At 38.2% G+C, this 16,188-nt stretch overlaps 1 protein-coding gene across 2 annotated transcripts in view; it reads left to right on the forward strand.

Annotated features, from left to right (window-relative positions):
* LOC101855481 (mitotic checkpoint serine/threonine-protein kinase BUB1) overlaps positions 1-14,607 on the forward strand; it is a 41,044-nt gene extending 26,437 nt beyond the window's left edge. For both annotated transcript variants that reach the window (XM_005095780.3, XM_005095781.3), the window contains 10 exons: positions 163-345; positions 1,009-1,169; positions 2,059-2,163; positions 3,338-3,465; positions 4,558-4,644; positions 6,236-6,325; positions 8,955-9,115; positions 11,137-11,326; positions 11,702-11,808; positions 12,898-14,607. In XM_005095780.3, coding sequence (XP_005095837.1) covers positions 163-345; positions 1,009-1,169; positions 2,059-2,163; positions 3,338-3,465; positions 4,558-4,644; positions 6,236-6,325; positions 8,955-9,115; positions 11,137-11,326; positions 11,702-11,808; positions 12,898-13,102 — 1,417 coding nt within the window. In that variant the 3' untranslated portion in view covers positions 13,103-14,607. The remainder of the gene's footprint in view (positions 1-162; positions 346-1,008; positions 1,170-2,058; positions 2,164-3,337; positions 3,466-4,557; positions 4,645-6,235; positions 6,326-8,954; positions 9,116-11,136; positions 11,327-11,701; positions 11,809-12,897) is intronic.
* The last annotated feature ends 1,581 nt before the right edge of the window (positions 14,608-16,188 follow it).

Consider the following 16,188-nt stretch of genomic DNA (forward strand, 5'->3'; position numbering starts at 1 on the left):
TATATATATTTACATCATAGAGGGCTCAGACAGGGGCGGTGGTGAAAATGACAACTTTGTCTTCAAAATTAGGCATTCTCTGTTTATTATTACGTAAAAGCTCTTTAAAAGGCTTTAAATATCAAAAGTTCATTCAAAATGATTTCTTCTGTTACGTCACAGTCCAATCCTGGAAGGGTCTGGTGAAGGCGGTAGCGAGGACAGCAAGTCCTCAGCCAGTCATCAGTCTCAAACTTCAAGCAGTGTATCTGGCAATGTGACACTGCGCTCCAGACATGGCAGTGCACGCTCTGTGTGCCAACAGACTATCGCTGAGGACGAGCCATTGGAGGAACAGGAGGACAGGTGATTGGTTCAAAACTTGGATTTTTGTTGTCCATAATATGTTACTCACTATCTGATAAAAACTATCAGGCAAATATGATACTCATTCTCTTATAAAAATGATCAGGCAAATATGTTAATTACTCGCTGATAAAAACAATCTGGAAAAAACAAGTGCAGTTTCTGGGACAGTTGAATAGACATGAAGGCCTTGAACGTCTAGCTCTCACTGGGAAAATTAAAGGCAAATGAGGCAGGGGTTGACAGAGAGCGACCTACTTGGAGAGCATAAACAAAGTGATGATTGTTAAAAAATCAGGATAATGTGGCCTTTTTGAGAGTTTCCGAGCAAAGGAATGTACGGATAGACATGATTGCCGATGTGTATTACAGATCTGCACGCACGCGCGCACACGCACACGCACATGCACACGCACACACACGCACACACACACGCACACACACACACACACACACACACACACACACAATGATTTAGAATTGTTAGCCATCTTGCCCAGATCTGTGATTGATTACTTATTGTTAAGTATTACTAGTTGAACAGTTTGCCTAAGTTTCCACCAGGCTCAATCTTAGTTTTTGCCTTTTACCTGTGGCTATTTAGTCTCGAGTAGGAAGTCATCTCTCGCCCAATGTCCACATCACACACTCATGTATCTCCAGGGATGCCAGCATGCCTGGCGGCGAGTGTCTAAGCACCTCCCTCCACCACCACCAGATTGACACTTCTGCCTACATCCACCTCCCTGACGATAAAGAGAGGGAGCTTCTGTCCACCTCTGTCATGATTGACCCACAGAACCCGTTTGATGATGAGTGCATCGGTATAAACTTTTCTTTGTCCAGCTCACAATGGTTAGGTCTTTTTGCTTTCATTAAAGAATGAAGGGGGGATATTTCTCGTTCATGCACAGTAGAATTGTAAATGGGCTGATTCATCATGTCACGCTCATAACTGTGCCTGATCTACAACAGGGAACTGCTGCTTTTTCTTTCTTAATCCTAACTATTGTCATTTCCTCTACTTTTTATGTATGTTTGTCACAATCTTGTGACCTGCTATTTCCGGGGTGCCTTGATAGTCGAAGTAGACTTTGTGCTGTTGAAGCTAGAGAGGTGAGCAGAGTAAGTCTGATTCCCTGTAAAGACTTCTCTGTTGACACCCACCCCTTGGCGCTCATATGGCCTTATGCAGTTGCGAGCGCCTTAAAACCCTCTACTAAAAGGGGGGGGGGGGGGGGGGGAAGGATGAAGGGTCCGTCTTGTTGGCTTGTCTTATTTGCTCATCATGTGTATGACTGTTACAGGAAGAATGAAGTAAATTTTGTTTGAATGCACAAGCGGAGGGAATATGCACATTGTTATGATCTATGGCATCTTTCAAATATTTATGAGAATCCCCACACATTTACAGCACAGAACAGGAGTGCCAGAAATTTTTTTGTTTTCAAAATTTTTTTTGGGGTGATAGTCCCTCCCAACTTGAACTGTGATATACGTATATATGTGAATGTTTTTAAAATCTTTTAATTTGAATTCCACTCGACCGTGTGATTGATGGAAAGATATTGCGAGTGATATTCTGTGCTGTAAATTCCTTTTCATTCTCTGCTGGATGTTTTAAGTATATTTTTGGTTCGTGTAATTTCTTCTTTTGTTTGTTTTTGGACATTTTTGATGAAAAGCTCATAATTGCTCATATTTATTTCATAGCCAAGTTCCTGGGCTCTCTGGATCCACCTCTCTCGGACTACCCCAACTTCTTCAGATTTAATGAACAAGTCCCGCTTATTCCTGACACTGGCATGTGTTATTTGGGTTAGTATTTAGCAATAGGCTTTGACTATTCAACAAACTCACATGTTTTATTAACAAATCATATATTTTTTTTTCAGACAAATATTTCTTCTTTGTCTCTTGCAAGAAAGTAAAAGAAAGTAGTTTTCAGTAGGTTTAAGTAGGAATGTTCCATATAGGTGTTCTTGTGGCCTTTATAAATGGAGCGTTTAGGAGGTAAAACAGGTCTTGTGCTGACAGTTTGTGGATGCTGTTTTGTTTACTCTTCTTTCATTTTCTTTTCAGTTTTTGCGACATATATTATCCTGTTCTGTTCCTGGGATATGTGGTTGTTGTCACGTTGTCTTGTTGTTCTGTAAACTTTGTCACACAATATATTCATGATAGGACGAACAGTTTTATGAAGGGGTTGATACTGCTTTTTTACAATTCCCCCAAAAATTTTTCTAGGGAAAATACAAATTTCCGTCTTGATAATGTTGAGGCCATGGGGTGGTTGGCGGGTGCTCTGGTGTGGTTTGCTGCTTCTTTCCTATCAACCATCTAATGTCTTCCTTTTTTTCAATTTTCATGTTTGTTACTCTCTTATAACACCTCTAATCTTCAACATTTAAATGATCTTTTGTGTTGCAAGCGCTGTAAAACACTTACTAAGACAATGTTGAGGCCAAGTGTTTCGCGACTATTATATGAGGGACACTGGATCTCTAACAACAACAACAACACATGAGGGACACTGATTCATTTACTCAGTTGTTAGACTATTTCCTATTTTTATGTTTATTTACATAGTGTTTTTGCTTGGGCTGCCACTTGTAGGTCCTTATTTCATATCCTTCTTTGGTCTCTGTCTGCCTTGTCTTGCTTTTTTTAGTACCTTTACTAAATGTCAATTGTGAGTTGATGCATGTACCCTTTTCTCCCAAAACTTTAACTGATCATAACCGACGACTCCCCCCCTCGATGTTTTATGCCTATCAGTTTTCTCTCTAAGAGTAGAAGACTGTTGGAGGGTGTCTCTAGTCGAAGTCATCTCTTTACCACCCTGTTGTTGTTTCTGTCTGTCTGTCTTGCACAAACTGAATGACTGCTTTTGTGTTGATTGATGAGCTTCTCCCTGTCTCAGATAAGCAACCCTCCTGCTGATTGGTTGGTGTATGAACATTTTTCAGCTTAAGTCTTTTTTGTGCTTCAGCCGGGAAAGCTGTTGACATGGAAGGTCTGCTGGGACAAGGCGGCTATGCCAAAATATACAAGGTCTGTGATTTTGCCCTGGATCTGGATATGACAGAAGACTTTTTCCCGACATCCTACGCCCTCAAAGTGAGTCATTTATGTCCTGTGTGCTCATTAACCCTCTTAGCACCATAAATAGATCAGCAAGTCAGCACAGCAGAACCAAAATGGCAGCCAGCTGACGCCTTCCCAGAACCGATATTTCAGTGTTTTTCAGAGGTTCAGGGGGTGTTGCCAAAAAATTGCTTTTGCTTTCAATCTAAGTGACATATTTCAATGAAATTTTACATAGCTAGGACGTCGGCATTTAAATTTCGAGTGGAATATTCTTATTTCTAAGCCTGCACAAGAGGCGGGTGTGTCAGGCCGGTAAAAGCTCTACAATGGGAAAGCCGGTAAAAGCCTGTTTGGCAACATGACGGGAAGGCCGGTTTAGGTCAGTATGGCTCAACACTCTCTATTTTTTTTTCAATGTTACCATTTTCCACGTGTGTTACTGGCAAAATGTGTAAATTTTTATATTTACTCATTGTAAGTTACCAAGCTTTGTGCTTTGGAGGAAACGTTGTGTCTAGTGATATTCAAATATGTCATGTCTGTCCAACGAGCTCTCACTGAGTTTTCTACTTTGTCAAAGGGAGTCATACTGTCTGTTGAAGGCTGACACTACTCTAAGGCATCGAATAATGTGTAATGTTCAATACAAAAAGCTCTGTTCTTTACTAAACTTAACCATGATCTCAGCAGGCAAACAAAATTTGGGAAAAATAATATCTGCAGATTTCTGTTTACAGGTTAGATTGCTGTAGCTTGCAATATGGTGCAATTGTTGCAATTTTTAGTGGTAGGCCTTATGCGAACTGGTGTGTCATGCTACGGAAATTGGGACAAGGTTGAAAATGCTTTTTTTTAAAAAAATGCACCATATAGAGCAATACCATTCAATGGTCTTATCTTAAATGAATATCAAACAAATTCCTTTTAGCTTTCCAAATATTATGGTCAAATCTGAAACTCAAAACTTTATTGTGAAGGAAGATATTTATAAAACAAGTTGTATAGTGGTTTTAAAAAAAATCACCCTGTATATTTATACCGTTGTCTCATCTTATCTCATCTTATCTCATATGAGGAATCATGTGATGGTCATCTGTGTTTTCTCTTTTTTATCATGTCCAGTATCAGTCCCCACCATGCTTTTGGGAATTCTATGTCAGTTGTGAACTGCATCAGCGACTCAGCCAGCTCCACGCTCCCGTGAACATTGTAAGACTTTTGTTAAAATAACATATATATTATATTCTTGTTTCAGTAATAATGAATGCTTATTTACCGCCACAAGAAAGACTTCAATATTAATGATGTCACCTTACTTATTAAAAAAACTCATGGAACTTTTCCGTCAGTATTATTTTATCATCCTTTTGTTTCTGATATGGGCAGGTATATAAATATTGAAATTAGAATGGAATTAAAGAAATGCTGTTGTCTGAAGTTTTGACATATGGATGTGATGTGGATTGAACAGAGAATTGTTTTATTTCCAAACAAGGCGTGATATTGGCAAACAAAACTGTTGAGAACTTACGTCCGAAAAAGTTTTTTCAAGCTCATAATGTTTGGGAGGTCTGGGCTAATTACTATCTCTGATAAATCCACTTTCAGATTTGTATTGGGCGTAGTGTTGCACTCTTGACATTGGCACTGCTGTGAAATCAAATTATATGATGTATTTATGCTGGTGTGTTCTTTCTTCATGTATGTAAGAATATTCAAGATTGAAAAGAAATGTTTTTCTAATTTTACCATCGTTACTGTCAGACAAAACATAGGAAGATTGAACGCTGCCATCAGGCTTTGTTTTTCGCCTTTGCAGTCATATCTGTGTGAATCAGTTGTCGTTCTGTCTGTGAATGGCTTATAGTCAAATAGTGCTGTCTGTCTTTAATTATTATTATAGATGAAAGTTAGACTCTAACCTGACAAACTGTCGAATCTTGTGAGTAACAGAAAGCAAATGCATGACGGAAAAAAGACGGGTTGAATGATGTATCATATAAAGTTTCTACTCAAACCATGTGAAATGCATTGCATATTTCAAGAAGCTATGTACATGGCCCCAACAGTTCTCTGTTCTGGACCATGATTGATCTTCTAAAAGACACTTTGTATTTCTTTGAGTCGATGAAAACTAATTGAAAGTGTTTTATAGTTTTTAATTTGTGTTAAGTAACTCTGAAAGGCACAGTTCGAATTGCCCACTATATTACCATTTTAGCTCTTAGAAATTGATGGACTCCTTATATAAGTTTAAGTGGATCTAAGTATGTCAGGTTTGCAGACAGATAAACATATCCTGAGACTTAGTAAAAATGTAATTTTTCTTGCTCTACATCTAACAGTGACCGAAGGTTACTTTCAGGAGTACAGAATTTGATTTGGAGTAGAGTTTTGTAAAAAAAGAATTGCTTCAAAAACTTAGATCAGGACACAGACCTAGACTTATCTGTATTTTCAGATGTTTTGTGTTTTCAGTGATTATTAAGTTGAGTGGGCATTTCAGTAATGAATAAGAGAGTTATAGATCTTTTTTGTCCCTGGGAAATAGTTGAAAATAGATTATGTAACTTCATAATTTTAGCAAGCTTTGAACAATTTTTGTACCATAGAGCATCTATATCATTTTTTTCTTTAGCACAAACATTCTGTTAGCTAAAATATAAGTGACATTTTTTCGTCTGATGTGAAATCTGTGTCCAGTCTGATTCTATAACTTGTTGTCATTGTCATCATATGAGAGTCAGATGTGCTCACAAATGTCAGTAATGACTTTTCACTGTCTTCTTGCATTGCACAGAGACCAGCAGTGGTACAAGTTGAGAGAGGATATTTTTATCAGAATGCTAGCCTGCTTGAGATGCAGTACTTGGGCAATGGCTCCTTGCTGGTGAGTTGTGGTTTTTGTTGTTGTGGTGTAGACAAAAGTCTGAGAGTGGCACGAAAATAGCTGTTTGTTTTTGTAGCTCACTCATTTTAAAGGGCTTTCTGAGATTATCTTCATGTTCCTTTTTAGAAAGGATTCTTGCAGATTATTGGACCAGGTTAATCACTTGTGCCATATGCTATTTATGAAGATGGTCTTTGGGGAATATGTTTTTGAAGTTATAGAACTTAATGCCAGAAATAGATTGATTGACAATGAACATATTCGTTATACAATTGTCCCCATCAACTGATTCAGTTTACATACTAAATACAGGGTGATCCCAAAAAAACTTTACAACTTGTTTTTTAAATATCTTCCTCCATACTGAAGTTTTGCGTTTCAGATTTGAAAATAATGTTTGGAAGGCAAAAGGAATTTGTCTGATATGTATTTTAGATAAGTCCATTGAATGGTTTTGCTCTATATAGCGCAATAAAAAAACAGCCCATTTTCAACCTTCTCGCCATTTTCATAGCATGACGCACCAGTTCGCATTAGGCCGCTGCCTACCACTTAAAGTTAAGACAATCGCACCATATTGCAAACTACAGCATTCTAACAAGTCAACAGAAGTCTGCAGATATTATATTTCCCAAATTTTGTTCACCTGCTTAGATCATGGTTACGTTTAGTAAAGAGCAGAGAGCTTTTTGTATTGAACATTACCTCTCCACAAACTCACCATCCCTGACATTCCGTAAGTTCTGCTCACGGCATTGAGAGAATGCTTAGGTGCCCTCAAGACCTTTGGCGTCATGAGTAGAGGAGTCCTGTCAGTTTGGATCCATAGCGAATCAGAACTAAAAAGTTCTTTAAAAAACATGACCACTTCAGGTCGAACATGCACCATGCGCAGCCCTTCAAACGTCATCGGAGTGCAGATTTCAATAGCCGAGTCCCATGAGACGTCTGTTTGTGGATGATCTGCAGCTAGGACTTTCCTACACATCAACAGTCTGCATTCTCATGGCAGATCTTAACCTAAGACTACCATGTTCATCTTCGCTAGGCCAAGATGACAAGGATCAGAGCATGGCAAAGTGTTCATGATTCCTCGATTGTCTTGTTGTAAAGGTGGATCATTTCCTCGATGACATTTGGTTTAGTGCAAAGCCCATTTTCACCGTGCGGGATATGTTAACTAAAAAATGCTGTCTATTGGGCACCCCACTCTATTGTCTCTAGAAGCCACTTCTTAATGAACATGTACAGTGTATGTGGCTTGAAAAACTCATGGTTTAACAGGTCTTTGTGTTAGGGCGCCACTGAACATTTCGAACGACGTGTTAAAAATGTGTCGAGTCGAAAGGAGGGAATGTGGAGCACTGCTTCTAGGAATTTCAGAATGGAATCATTGGGTTTTTTTCAGCTCTGTAAAAGAATTTAAATATTGTTTAGATGTCACAGGGATGGAAAATTTATGTCAAAGAGAAAATAAAGAAAACGGTCAACTAATGTTTTCACAACTTCCTTTACACGATTTGTAAACATGGGTGAACTTTGCTTCTTTGGGTGCTTTTTTCTCTAAGCCGTTTCCGTTTTCAAAACATGTTTCTTCTTCGTGGATTTTATAATTTTATATCAAACAAATTCCTTTTGAATGAATTATGTCTGTTCCAAATTACAGCATTCTAGAACAATTTTTGTGCAAGATATTCAGAAAAAAAGTTGTAAAAGTTTTTTTGGGATCACCCTGTACATGTAATTATTCTATTTGCCGTCTTCAATCTGTTTTTAAAAAGGACTTTAGTGGTCTGAATAGGGCATTGACTCTGGTTCATGATGTGAGTGGGTGGCTGACGAGTGGTCTTTTGTAGTCTGCTACTTCTATTTCCTTTCTTAATTCCTTTTGTCATCATTCGTTTTCTGACAAAATGCAGTTGTTATTGTACTCATTTGTTGTAAACAATACGAAAATTAACAACAGAATATTGTGAGTATATGGAGTGTTGTGACAACATTACTAATTCAGACCATAAATAATTAATGGTTGGCGGGTGCTTTGATCTGATTTGTTCCTTCTTTCCTATCAGACATCTGTCGTCCTTTTCTCTCCCTGTTCTGTTTGTATTTTATACTCTTGTAACACCTCTTATCTTCAGTAATTATATGACCTGATTGTGCTGCAAGTGCCATAAAACTTTAAACCAAATCTCAGCCCATAAATAAATTGTACCCCCCGGGGCGGTGCCACTGACTGAAGTGTCTTTAGGCCATTCCCAAAGGGGGGACATTTCTCGTTCTAATGCACAGTAGAATTGTAAATGGGCTGATCAAACAATTTCATGCTCATAACTGCCTGAACTACAACAGGGAACTGCTGCTTTTTCTTTCCTAATCCTTGCTATCGTCATTTTCCTCTACTTCTTTTGTATGTTTGTCACGGTCTTGTGACCCGCTCTTTCCGGGGTGCCTTGATAGTCGAAGCAGACTTTGTGCTGTTGAAGCTAGAGAGGTGAGCAGAGTAAGTCTGATTCCCTGTAAGGACTTCTCTGTTGACATCCACCCCCTGGCCCTCATATGACCTTATGCAGTTGCGAGTGCCGTAAAACGTCTACTAAAACTAAAACAAATTGTCTGTTGTACTCAGAGCCTGGTGAACAGGTACAGCCAGGACCGTCACATGAAGGCCAGTGTGGAGCCGTTTGCCTGTCTGCTCACCATTGAGCTGCTGCACCTTTTTGAACAGATACACTCGTGCCAGTTCATCCACGGGGATGTCAAGCCCGATAACTTTCTGATAATGGACATGTGAGTGCAGTTTTGTGAACTTGTTTTTGTTTATATTGTTGCTTTTATTCTTTATAGCTACTGTTGTGTTTCATCTCTCTTCTTCTCCATTTACCAAAGTTAGATTTTGTTTTGAAAAAGTCAGGAACAAGTTTCAGTCAGCCCGTATATAGAGTGTGTTTGATAGTAACTTCTGTTAAAATTTTTCTCTGGTGAATTTAGTACAAAATCATACATGTCCTGTATGTTCAACTAATAGGTTAAAAAAGGAGAGACAAGAACCATAGAAGTCTTGTCAGCTAACCTCACCTAAAAACATTTGGATGTGTCAGATTTTACTGTTTAAGGTGATTCTGTTGGTGGTTGGAGGGTTTAAGGTTTAGTTGTTTGGGCTTACTTGTTTCTTGTCTAAAATTTGGAGTGATGGTGTGTTTCTGATTTCGAGAAAGTGGCTGAATCTCCAATACTGTGCACCGTTTTTGTTAAGATTCCACAAAAACGACTGTCCATTTTAAAACTCAATAACTTTAGATTTTAAATAGAGATCAAGAGATTTTATTTTGCAGATAATTTTGACAATAGACAGTAATTTATTTTTTTAAATGAGAGATTGGAAGTGACTTGGTTTGTCCCATTCTGCTGTCCATCTGTTGCATCAGTCCAGTGTCTTTTCTCTCTCTGTTAAGGGGAGGAGCGACCCTCAGTTTGGCCGATTTTGGTCCAAGCTATGCAAATTGAGATGTTGGCTGATTTTCGAAAATCAACTAGTTCTTTGTCTAAAAATAGCATGGAAACAATTGAGAAAGTCTTTATTCTCCTCGTAAATTGCCTTTGAAAACATAAGGGTGGGTTAAAATATAGTGAATTTTCACAATAATTGTAGTTTTTCTCAAAATGTTATTTTTTTGCGGTTTTTCCTTACTCCTTTCCTAGTTTTCTTCCTTTTGACATGAAACTTTCAGGAAACAGATGACAAGGCTGCCATCAATGTAACAGAGAGATATTTGAGAAAAATATAACACTTTTCCACTGACAAACGATTACGAAACCTAAATTTAGAAAAGTTTTTTTTACACATTGTGAAATTTCTCATATTATTTTCTTTTCTTTTGCACTTATTGAATAAAACTCACTGTTACGCTGATAGGGTCTGGTTCAGGTATACTCTCAACACATTTGGTCACATTTGGTCTGTAAATAAGAAAGTCTTAAGGATTTGAAATTCAAGATGGCGTCCGTTTCCATAGCAACCACTTTAGCTATGCCAAAATAAAATTGAGTATCAAGAGATTTCCCAATGCCTAACTTATATATGTGTACTTAGATTTGATCTCGGGCAACAAACATAGAAAATGGTCCTCTAGGGTCGCTCCTCTTGTTAAAAAGCAGAAAACAGCCTGTGCTGCATCTCATCTGTGTACTTCTCTATAGGTCATGCAACTTTTAATGACATCCTTTTTATGTCAGTAGATTCATGTTCAACACAATGTTATGTAAATCACTATGTATCCATTTATGTATTTTGTGAATTGCAGTGTGTATATTATTTTATGCTCATTTCGTGACGATGTGTAAGCGTGTGCGTGTAATAAGCAAGTAGATGTGTGTGTGTGTGCGTGTGTGTGCGCGCGCGCGCGTATGTGTGTGTTTGGCTTACATGTGTGTGCACATGTGTGCGTGTTATGTGTTCGTGAGTGTGTATGTGTGTGTTTGAGTGTGTATGTGTATATGTTTGTGTGTATATTTGTGTGTCGTGTGCGTGAATATTGTTCGTACATGAGTACATGCATTTATGTAAAGCGCCCAGAGCTGTGTTTACACGGGAGTGGGCGCTATAGAAATGATCTTCATTATTATTATTATTATTATTAACTTTCATTCTTTATCCTCAGATATATATCTCTCTCTCTCCATCACTCCCTCTCTCTCTCTCTCTCTCTCTCTCTCTCTCTCTCTCTCTCTCTCTCTCTCTTTGACAGTTGTAATTGTATGGATTTGGAGGTACATGTATCTAGAAATTTCTTGTTGTGTTGTTGTTTCAGACGGGATGTCTCTGAGAACGGTTCCCGGGAAGCTGTGTTTGGCTCTGAGCTGGGACTGGTTCGTCTGATTGACTTTGGACAGAGTATAGACTTGACCAAGTTCCCTGAGGGCACCACCTTCACAGCGTCGGTGGCGACGTCGGGCTTCCAGTGTATAGAGATGAGGACGGACAGACCGTGGACGTTTCAGGTCAGTCACCTGTGTTTTCTGCCCTGTCACCCGGCCAGTTTAGTGGCTGGTCATTGATGCCCTTGTTTTGTTCTTTACTTCACGTTTAAGTTTAAGGCCTTACTCTTACTGGACTTGCATAAATCATTTCTGAGGCGGAGGGGTATCAGGGTGTTTTTTTGTTTTGTTCCCCTAGACTGGACTTTAGTCAACAGATGGGCATTTAAGAGAGCTTGATAACGAATAAGGTGGTAGGTCTGCAGAAAAGGTGCAAACTTGTGTGTGTATGTGTGTGTGTGTGTGTGTGAACGCGCGCGCTGGTGTTTATCTATTTTTTAATGATATTCACTAGTTTCAATATAGTTTTAAATATTTTGATGTCTGTTTTTTCCTCAGACTGATCTGTTTGGGCTGGCAGGCACCATCCACGTTGTTCTCTTTGGTTCTTACATGAATGTGTTCCAGGAGCAAGGTCAATGGAAGACCACAGGCTCTTTCAACAGGTATGTCCAAACTCGCTAAATCAACAACTAGTCAGTTGCAACTCTACTCATATTTGGGGGTTTTTCATGTTTTTACCTACCAATTAATTTTCGCTTCTTCTGCTCACCGTATTACTTATCAAGCATATCTTGATCAGTTTTTACAATCTCCTTATTCTAAACTCTGCTGATTTTGTGGTTGATTTAGAGTTTAGAGGCTAACATTTTATTTTCCTTATCCAAGTGTACTTTCTTTTTATTTTGTATTTCTTTGATCTAAGTTCGCATTTCTGAGATGCTGATTAAAGAATTAGTTTTTGTTCACTATTTTATTGGGTTTTTTATATTTAAGCTCAGTATTTATTCCTCTTCATACGTTAAATGCTCTTTGCTAGAGAAGTCTTCATGTGTTATTTGCATTATTGTTCGTTATATTGTTCTTTGGCACTGACAATGTTTTGCGCAAGTTGATCTTTGCATTCTTTTACCTGTGGGACTTCCAAAATGTCCTTTTTCCTTTGTTATGAGGGCAACTAAAGACGTTCATACTTATGAAAATTCATTAATAATAATGGTAATAATAATAGTAATAATAGATCTAGTAATGATAATCATGATAATTATAATAATGGGAATTTATAGGGCTTAATCCCTAGAAGGCTCTGAGTGTTCACTATACAATGCAGAATTATCACTCAACTGACAAATCAAAAGACAGAAAATGGCACATTGTGAGAGCATTTAGCAACACACTCATGCACACACAGACACACAACTTCCAGACCCACACATGTTCTCTACAAGATTTCCTGGCAGCAGATAATGTTGAACAAACCTCATTAGATTTTTCTTAAACTCTCTGATGCATTTCTTTTGGGAGGGAATTTCAAATTTTTGGGGCGTAGGTGTAATGGTTAGGTTCTTTGTCTTGTATGCGGAAGATGGCAACATGATTCTCATTTGGGGCTTATATTTTGACCGGTGTTGGCCCTAACACTAACAGGCGGTTGGAGCTGTCTGCTTGCAGAAAAGTGTAAATTGGGTTTGATGGGGTCACAAAATATTTTTAATGATTTACAAGCAGACATTTTGTGTTTTATTTTCCCTCAGGAAATGGAATGTTCCACTTTGGAAAGAATTCTTCTCTGCAATGCTGAATATTCCATCATGCGATCAGATGCCAAATTTAGCATCCCTGCGACAGAAGTTTGAGGAGTACTTTATGACCCAAAGGGCTGCCTATAATATGTGGCTCAATTCCATACGGAATGAAACTTTACTCAATGGCCCTGCCTCCAAGGTTTCTGGTCTCTAAGTACGAATGGAATGCAATGATATTTTTGTTATATGTGAAGTTTGAAAGATTTTCAGCTGTTCAACCTCGATTTTTTTTACTTTACTCCCCCCCCCTCTTTCTCTGTCCCTCCCTCCTTCTCTCTCTCACTGTGGCCATAACCTTCTCCTTTTAGTCAGTGCATCAGTCTTCTGCATTTCTTTAAATTTCCCAAGTTTTGCATACAAAACCCAAATTTTCGTTGGTGGGAAAATAGTCAGCAAAAATTTACATTGACACAAAAGTGATGAATATTTCAGAGCTTTTGCTTGAATCTCAGCTTTTAGCTGTGGTGTTTAGTTATATCCGCTTTTACCCCCTTGTTCTTTCCCAAGGGATCAAAGGCTACAGTATTAGTTTACCATGTTTCTAGTTTCTTTAGTTATTTAGATTTTGTTTTATATCTTAGCCCACTTTCAATATTTTGTCTTTCCCAAAGATCAAATAGTTTGTTTCCCCTTTTAGAAGGTAAAGACAGCCAACTTCCATGTGGGATGTCAGCGTCTTCTGGATTTCTTGAAATGCTCTCTTCCTGTGTCCTTGTGTGTGGAATATGTTTTTGTCATATGATTTGATATTTTTGGCAATGCTTGTAATGAATATTTGTAGCCTTGCTATACCGGTAATGATAATGATGGGAAAAAAATGGTACGTGTCAAGCAATATATATGTTTATAACTACAATTATATGATGTTAATGAAGTTTGTTTTTTTAAGCTTCAGGATTTTGTTTTGACATGTATACTTGGTTTAATCTGATCTTCTGATTCGGTCCATTAACACTTTGCCGCCTCATCTCGCCAATTGGTGATGTTTACCACCCAGTTTCTTTGGATTTTCCCCAATATATGATGGCAAAGTGTTAACGTAGATGTGAACTAGTTGGATATCATGTTCACCCCACGTAATTAAAAAAGTACCGTATAATTATAGCTGAATAACTTTAGAATTAATTACTTGCTGAAACCAGCATTTGACAAATTATCCACAAGATGCACCATTATCATACGACCTGAAATGCAGACCATTATGGAACAAACAGTTACAGTGTAGTCTATTTTGATATAACAGTTCCTCTATGCTGTGGAGTTAACTTAAACAGGAATCTGCTGGATTGCCAGATTTTCTTTGGTTTAGCCATGTTTTGATAGAGGTTGCTCAAATAGAAGGAAAAAAATCAAGATTATATTTGATCTTGGCAGCTGCTGTTTTCAGACCAATTGCGTTTGGCTGAAGTTTAAGCAGACTCCATTGTATATGTGTTTGTTTACTATCAGTCTCACCAGTGTGTAGATGTCATAGATCTTGCCTCGCACCCAAAAGTACACAGGACTTTGTCAGTGTTGCGGTGATTCTGTTCTTGAATATGGCATCATCCTCTCTCATTGAACAACTGAATAGTCCCCAGAATGTTTCGACTGATCAGTAACTAACTATAATACATGTATCATCATTGAATTTATTAAAACTTACTTATGTCAAAAGTTTCTGTGTGTATATAGTTCTTTTTTTGGTGACACTATGCATACAAAGTAAGAGTGACAAATGAATACCTATTTTCTTCTTTTAAAATTATAGTATTACCTTACGGTTTGCAAAAATGTTTTGTTTTGTTTTACCCAGTCTTTTATGGCACTTGCGACACAATAAGGTAATTTATAAATATGTGAGGTAGCGTGGTGAAATCAGGCGTTCGTCAAAATACAGAAATCGAAATTTTATTTTTGGCTCAACCTCTTTTATGTACATATAAAAACACATTTATATTTCCATGTGAATTTGACTGAAAAACATTGTTTTAAGGCACAAAATATGTAATTTTTCTGTTTTCAGTGACTCTTTAGCTATCAGAGTTAGCGGCCATTTTCTCTCTAATTTCACAACTTAGACCAGGCGACCTCATTTCCTTCAATTGCAAATATCTCGACTTCTATTCAAGATAGATGGGTATCTTCTCTGAAAGCAAGGCAAATAAATCAGCTTTAAGATGATACCAATAACTCCACATGCCCAAAAATTGACGAGCACCTGATTTCACTTTGTCGTGACACATAGAAGTGCCGAAAATTAGAGGAGTTACATAAGAGTAACAAACACAAAAAAGCAGGAGGAGAGATGAGGACGATAGATGTTTGATGGGAAAGAATGAGCAAACCATACCAGAGCACCCACCAACCACTCACCAATTTTTGCTAGAGCTAGTCGTATGAACTTTACTTTAAATTAATAAAAGACATGCGTATTCAGTTGTTTTTTTGGTGGGTTTTCTTGTGTTTTACAGCTCTAGCAACTGCATAAACCCTAAGGTCATATTATGAGAGTGCGTAGTATTCTGTAGTTTAGCTGGAGCAACCAAAGCCTCTGGATAAACTGTTTGCTCCTGGACTGGGCATGTCATCAGCTCAGTTCATACGGCACTAAACCACAGCATCGGTGAGCAAGGATCAGCCATTGATGAGACACAGGTATTTCCTGACTTGGACTGGTTAGACTTGGACCATTTTGAAGGTCCTCTGGGCAGCACCCACTGGACAACCAACTTAATCAGAGAGTGGAGGGAATCAAATTTATTTTTCTCATTCCTCCAGGACTGGTGTCCTGTCACAGTCAGTCTGTGGCCCACAGAGTCGCTAGACCGTAGCACAATGACATGCATAGTGTCTAGTAGGGCATTAAACTTCAACATGTGCAAGTTGCTCACGTTAAAGATCCCTTTGAAGTCCAAATCGATGAGGATAGGCTTAAACCGCTGCTCGGGCGAATTTCAAAATTAATTCCTACAAAACTAAAAATGTTTAATGTGTCCCCACGCTCATATGACCTTAAGCAGTTGCAAGCCCCGTGAAACATAAACAACAACCCCCCCCCCAAAAAAAACCTTCAACAAAAGCAAAAGGCAAAAGAAGGTCCCCTGCCATGTACTATGGACATCTTATGATGCCACATGGCACTCTAACAGGTATGCCTAGTAATAGTAGTAACACTCAAGCTAAGCATAATCAGATAGAAAAGTATTATGGACATAAAAATTCACAAACACAAAAACAGTTTGAATTCAGGTTGGTTTT

This window comes from Aplysia californica, unplaced genomic scaffold, assembly GCF_000002075.1.
Source record: "Aplysia californica isolate F4 #8 unplaced genomic scaffold, AplCal3.0 scaffold00113, whole genome shotgun sequence".
Classification (NCBI taxonomy): domain Eukaryota; kingdom Metazoa; phylum Mollusca; class Gastropoda; order Aplysiida; family Aplysiidae; genus Aplysia; species Aplysia californica.